Source organism: Apium graveolens, chromosome 8 (assembly GCF_009905375.1).
Source record: "Apium graveolens cultivar Ventura chromosome 8, ASM990537v1, whole genome shotgun sequence".
Lineage (NCBI taxonomy): Eukaryota > Viridiplantae > Streptophyta > Magnoliopsida > Apiales > Apiaceae > Apium > Apium graveolens.
Window position 1 is genome coordinate 49,926,593 of NC_133654.1, and position 1,928 is coordinate 49,928,520.

The 1,928-nt window shown below is 37.1% G+C and overlaps 1 protein-coding gene across 1 annotated transcript; it reads left to right on the forward strand.

Moving 5' to 3' along the window:
* The first annotated feature begins 350 nt into the window (after nucleotides 1-350).
* LOC141679569 (enoyl-CoA delta isomerase 1, peroxisomal-like) lies at nucleotides 351-827 on the forward strand. Its single transcript, XM_074486037.1, has one exon. It carries the CDS (start codon nucleotides 351-353, stop codon nucleotides 825-827), a length of 477 nt encoding a protein of 158 aa, XP_074342138.1.
* Nucleotides 828-1,928: the final 1,101 nt, after the last annotated feature.

A 1,928-nucleotide genomic window follows, 5' to 3' on the forward strand; every position in this document is an offset into this window, starting at 1 on the left:
ACCTTCAACTTAAAGCTTAAATTAGTTTGATAAACACACAGTGTGATAAATAACTAGAAACTAGAATAACAGCGAGAATGTGTACCTTAGAAAAATGAGGAAGTGTTTACATTCTGACACTTACCGGCAATGATGAACACCGTCTCAAACCATCTCGTATTGATTCTATCTCCGCCGCTCTCCATCGAGTTCGATCTGAAAGCACCGCCACACCTTCCACTTGCACTGCCCTTATAACTACTGGAGAAGGCATGTTTTTCTCCAATGGGGGGGACATACCATGGGCTCAATCAAACAAACAAAAATTCTTGTTCTTGATGTCCAAAATAAGAGCCCTCTTCACTGATTTCATGTCTCTCCCTATGCCAACCATTGCTGTTGTCAATGGCCATGCCACTTGTGCTGGTGTTATTCTTGCCCTTTGCCATGACTATGTTTTCATGAGAAAGGATCGTGGTTATCTGTACATTAATTATAATGATATCGGGATAGTGCCTACATCCCCTTATATAAGAGCCACCATTAGGGCCAAAATTTCAAGTCCAGCTGTTTGGCGTGATCTCATTATGAGTGCCCAGAAGATTCCAGCCACGATGGCGGTGGAGAAGGGGATTATTGACGCTGCCTATGATAATGTGGAGGAGACGGTGGACGCGGCTATAGAGCTGGGAGAACAACTGGTCATGAGGAAGTGGAAAGGGCATGTGTATGCAGAAAATCGAAAACTTCTATTTCCGGAAGTGTTGCAGGCGCTAAGTGTTGTTGAAACTGACGAGAGTGTGAAGAATTCTCTTGTACCTATAAAGGACCTTACATCTCGACTTTGATGCAGGGGATCTTCGGCACGCAGCTGAACATGCAGATTGAGCTGCATGTTTTATGATCGAATAATGTATTATTAACCTTTCACGTATTTGTTTTCCTTGAAATCATCCGTTCACAGTTTGCCTGCTGGGTGCATTTTATTTGTACTAATCTACTGTTCTTCTATTCTGATATATAATATTGGAAAATAAAATAAAACCAAAAAAATTTGAAACGAATTTAAATTTTTATAACTGTTGACCCACGAGCCCACTTGGAATTGAGAATATAAGAATTTAGTTGATTAGGTACTCCTTATAAACAGCTTGCAATCAACATTCAAGGGGGTTGGAAAAATGTTCTATTATTTTGTTTAAAACCATGTCGATTTCTTTTCTCTATATATACGAGTGCAATTACCAAAACCCATAGTCTCTAACTTAATTTTGTTAATACGAAACTTCTAAGGACAAAGACCTATATATATAAAAAATAATATTGATGAGGAATTGCACGAACTGAGCTAAATAATAATCTAACGAATTCAAAAAAGTAATAATTTATTGAATTATAACATCAGTTATTCCTTATTCGTATGTGATATCAGATATGGCAAAGTGTAAAAAAATCAAAATAAGAAAATTCAGGAGTTTCTGTTACAAAATTTAGAAGTTTACTCGATGTTAACAGAGTAATTTGATTAACAAATATTCGAGATTCACGGCTGAAATCAAGATAGTGGTTCTTGATGGTAAAAGGTGTCGGGGTATAGTGATGCTGATGAATTGAGACCCGAGATCGCAAGGGTGTTTAGTGGTGGCATAAAGAGCTCTCGCTTTCAACCTGTTACAATGTGCCTACTTACCTGTAGTTATAGAGGATCAAACCCTACGTATTTTGTTGAGAACAAAGAAACCAACAGTACACCATATTTGAAATGTTACAAACCGAAATGCTACCTTAAGTTACTAAAAATTCGATAAGAGGTAACACTTTCTTTGGTGTTATAGTAGATGTTAGTCGTAGTTATCGTTGGCATGATTAAATTTATATTGTAACAAGAATATTGCGTTGCAATTGATAATTTAAAAAGTGTTACAAGAACTGGAAATTTGGGCGGCATT

What these genes read in the sequence shown, in the direction of transcription:
- LOC141679569 (XM_074486037.1), top strand. Translation starts at nt 351, where the DNA reads ATGTCTCTCCCTATGCCAACCATTGCTGTTGTCAATGGCCATGCCACT.